At 38.2% G+C, this 4,075-nt stretch overlaps 1 protein-coding gene across 1 annotated transcript in view; it reads left to right on the plus strand.

The window, feature by feature from the left end:
- LOC125487765 (coiled-coil domain-containing protein 171-like) overlaps positions 1–4,075 on the plus strand; it is a 54,473-nt gene that overhangs the window by 1,275 nt on the left and 49,123 nt on the right. The window contains exon 2 of the mRNA XM_048620024.1: positions 1,472–1,618. Within this exon, the coding sequence (XP_048475981.1) occupies positions 1,472–1,618 (147 nt within the window). The remainder of the gene's footprint in view (positions 1–1,471; positions 1,619–4,075) is intronic.

A 4,075-nucleotide genomic window follows, 5' to 3' on the forward strand; every position in this document is an offset into this window, starting at 1 on the left:
TGCATTCATTGCCATGATGTGTAGGTGCCAGTGTTGGACTGGGGTGGACAAGGTCAGAAATCATGTGACACCAGGTTATGGTCCAACAGGTTTATTTGAAAACACAAGCTTTCAGAGCCTCAGTTGTCTTTCAGGTGTTAGTGAGAGAGGTAGTATCAGACACAGAATTTATAAGTAAGAGATCAAAGACCATTGAGGATGTACTGAACAAACCTAAGATGCTGTTGACTCTTTAATCAGTTAGAAGGTTTTAATTGATTAATATGTATATGTAAATCCCCAAATTCCTTTCAAGTCACTGTCCTGAGAGAACTAAAGGTTTTATCAGCATAAAGAAGAGGTGACATTTTAGATCAGACAATGCATGTTACATGTGAGACCTTGTTTAGAATCTGCTTGTATTTTAGTTTGGAGTCAGACTGGTTTTATTTCTAAAGTAGGAATTTATAAAATGCCATATACACTGACTGTCAATAAATGGTGCGCTTTTTGAACAAATAAAATGTATCTGCCAATACAAATTCACCCCACAGATTCACACGTGTGTGTGAGTATGAGAGTCAGGGTGTGACCGTTCCCTCTGTGACACCCTGGTCCACTCTTTCATCTCTCCCAACATCCTCCCACCCACAGCCCCATAGCACCTGCCTTTGCGACTGCCGAAGGTGTAACACTTGCCCTTTACCTCCTTGCTCCTCAATATCCAAAGGCCCAAACATACCTTACAGGTGAAGCAGCTCTTTACTTGGACTTCACACAATCTAGTCTACTGTATTTGCTGCTCACAATGTTGTCTCCTCTACATTGGAGACACGAAGCATAGACTGGGTGACCGCTTTGCAGAACACCTACATTCTGCCTGCAAAAAAGACCCTGAGATTCCAGTTATCTGCCAATTTAATACCAACCTGTCCCCTGGCTGATATCTCTGCTTCAGTTTTGCTGCAGTGTTTCAGCTCATTTTCCACTTGGGGATCCTACAGCCCTCCAGACTCAGTATCGAGTTCAATTCTAAGGCCCAAACTCTACCTGTTCTAGCCCTCAAACCCATACACCAGGCCTTGTTATGACATAGTCAGCCATTACATACTACCTATTATTAGTCACTAACAGTCCTGATTAACAGCTATTCACTCTCCTGGCCAGATCGTTATCCACTCCTTTGTCTGTCCAACTGTGCTTCTCTCTCTTTGGGCTGTACTCCCACCTTTCATTTACTCCTTATCCCCTCCACCACCCTGTTTTCTGCATATAAATCAACATTTTTCTGCTATCATCAGTTCTGAGGAAGGGTTACTTCGATTTCTCTTCTCAGATGTCACCAGACTGGCTGAGCTTTTCCAGCAATTTCTGTTTTTGTTTCCAAAATAATATTGTTCTTTTCACCTCCAAGTATGAACCTTGATGAAAATCATAATTCAGTTAATGAATGTTGCCATTTAAATTGGTGATATCTTATTTTTTCACAAAGGGTCAGGAACAAACATTTGTTGAGCTGCAGAAGCGATTAAAGGAACTAGAAGCTGAGCGCAACAATCTCACAGAGGCACTGCGACGCCAGACAAATGAACTTGAATATAGTAATGACCGAGAGGAGCGACTAAAAAGGGAGTTGGAGGTAAATTGCTATCTCAGGATATTGCAGTATTATTTGTGGATTACAGTTGATTTGGAACCAAATTGTTACCTATCTTTAAGGTACATTTCTTATTGAATTTACCTTTCTGTCTGAGAAAATGACAGTTGTCAGCCTATTTAATAGGGGATTGGGCTGATACCAATCAGTTTTCTTACCTGACACAATTGATATTATCATGTAGTGGATCTGTGTTTTCTCCCACATTCCTTTAATGTTAAGTGTTGTCACATGGTCATGCCGAAGTGTAACATCTAATAATAGATCTCCAAAAAAGTATTTGATTTAGATTTTAAAGAATTCTTTCTAAATTTTCTTGCCGAAGTAATTTTATGTTTGAGAGTAAATTGGTTAAATGAAAAATATATTGTAGTACATCTATATGCCTTTCCTTAACCACGCATGTGTAAAATCTAGTGTAGGTACTTGAAGAAGAGAAAGTGTATTTTCAAAATAATATGAAAGGTGTGGTTTTCATTTGCCTCCTGTCTCTTTTTTTTTGCTGTGAATGAGGCAGCCTGAATATTGAGTAAAGAGGCCCATAGGAAATTACACCAGAGATCTTCATGTGATTACTCAAGAGGGATTCTAAATAGGCAGTCAGAGCTTCTAGATTATAGACACTTGTATTTTGGAGTCCTGTGCTGGTTTCCAGGTTTAATTGTCATTTCAGTTGTCATTTGCTTTGCTATCAATATTTTGCAACTCACCCAAAAAATGTGTTGTACAAGTCAAGAGAAGACACAATGCATAACTGAATCCATAGCTGTTCTTTCCTAGACCACTAGGACACCTTTAAAACCTTTTGTCTTGTGAATACATTGTGGTTTGCACTGTGATCCTTCTGCAGCTGTACTGCCTCTACAGCTTTGACAATGGAAAATCTCTCTTGCCATCATGTAGAACCGACCAGGAATTTTGCTCTAGCTGGAAGAGGAGGAATTGCAGCAGTAAGTTGAGTGATCTTCAGCAAGGGAAGGAGAACCTTTGGCAGGTCTTACCTTCCCAGACTGTACATATCAGTAATCTTCGGGACATGCTTAAGAATGCTGCACTTCAAGGATGCAATGCCAGAGTTGTGTAGCCTTCACAAGCCTGTACTCAAATTCCAAAGCTTTCATAGTGCTCCTTATGGTTATTAGTCACTACTACTTTGCTTCTACATTTCGTTCCTGAATGGTCGAGTTCTAATTTTAAGATGATGCCATTTAGATCTGGATTTCCACTTTGAAGGAAATTGTTTTTGGTTTTATGAATTAGTCATTTTAAATGTCTTGAGTAAATCACCATTGAGCCTATTGAATTTGAGAAAATTCTGACTAACTCCTGAAGCCTGCTGCACCTTTTTGAGGTTGGCATATAAAACTGACCACACTTCTTTCATATGGGCCTTGGCCAAAGCTCTAGACAACTGAAGCATAACTTTTTCCCATTTGAATTCCAGCTACTTTGAATGGGAATTATATATAAATCTTATGATAAATATGCATTCACTTTTGATGATTTGTGTAATTGCATGTCCAAATCCTTTTGCTCCTTCACAGATTTTTGTCTTCCAGAGTTTTAAGAAAAAAATTCTGATTTTTCTATCTTGGATTGAAAGTGAATTATCTCAGATTAATTGATGTTGTAGTAGATAGAGTGCGCTTACTTAATCTAAGTAATTTCAACATGCGTTCCAAAGAAGAGACAAAAGATTCAAAATGTTAACTTTCTTTTGCTCTCCACAGATGCTGGCAAACCAACTGAGTTTCTCCAGCACTTTGTTTTTATTTCTGATCTCCAGCATGTGCAGTATTTTGCTTTTACTTGAGTACTTAATCTAAGTCCCTTTTATGAATTCCTACTCGTATCAACATTGCTAATGCTTTCCTACTAAATTCCTAATCCTTTTGAGACGAAAGGTAGCATTCCATTAGCTCGTTTGAATTTATTTGTACCTGTGCACTAACTTTTTGTGATGCATGTACGTCAACACACAAATTCCTTTGCTGCTTCACAGCTTTTAATTTTTCACTACAAACAAAATATTGTACCTTGTCAGATTGAAACTTAATGCCCTGTTACTTCTACACAATGAACAGAGTTATGCAAAACTCTCTTCCCCGCTGAAAAAATAGAGAAAAGGATCTGAACTGTATCCGTTACTAATTTATGAAAAGCTTAAAACAAATGAGTAACTATACATAAATCTCAATCACGGCAACTTAAAAAGAAGAACGTTATTCAACAACACTTCATCCTATTTCTCAATTATTTTGAATGGACTGACTGCTTTTTTGTTGAGGTTAAAATGGTAGCCATTATGGGTACAACATGATGTCCCCAATAGTAACTGAACAAAGAACCTAGTCAATTTGTTTTGATGAGAGATAGTAGGAACTGCAGATGCTGGAGAATCTGAGGTAACAAGGTTTAGAGCTGGATGAACACAGCAGG

The sequence above is a fragment of the Rhincodon typus genome, chromosome 3 (genome assembly GCF_021869965.1).
Source record: "Rhincodon typus isolate 14 chromosome 3, sRhiTyp1.1, whole genome shotgun sequence".
NCBI lineage: Eukaryota > Metazoa > Chordata > Chondrichthyes > Orectolobiformes > Rhincodontidae > Rhincodon > Rhincodon typus.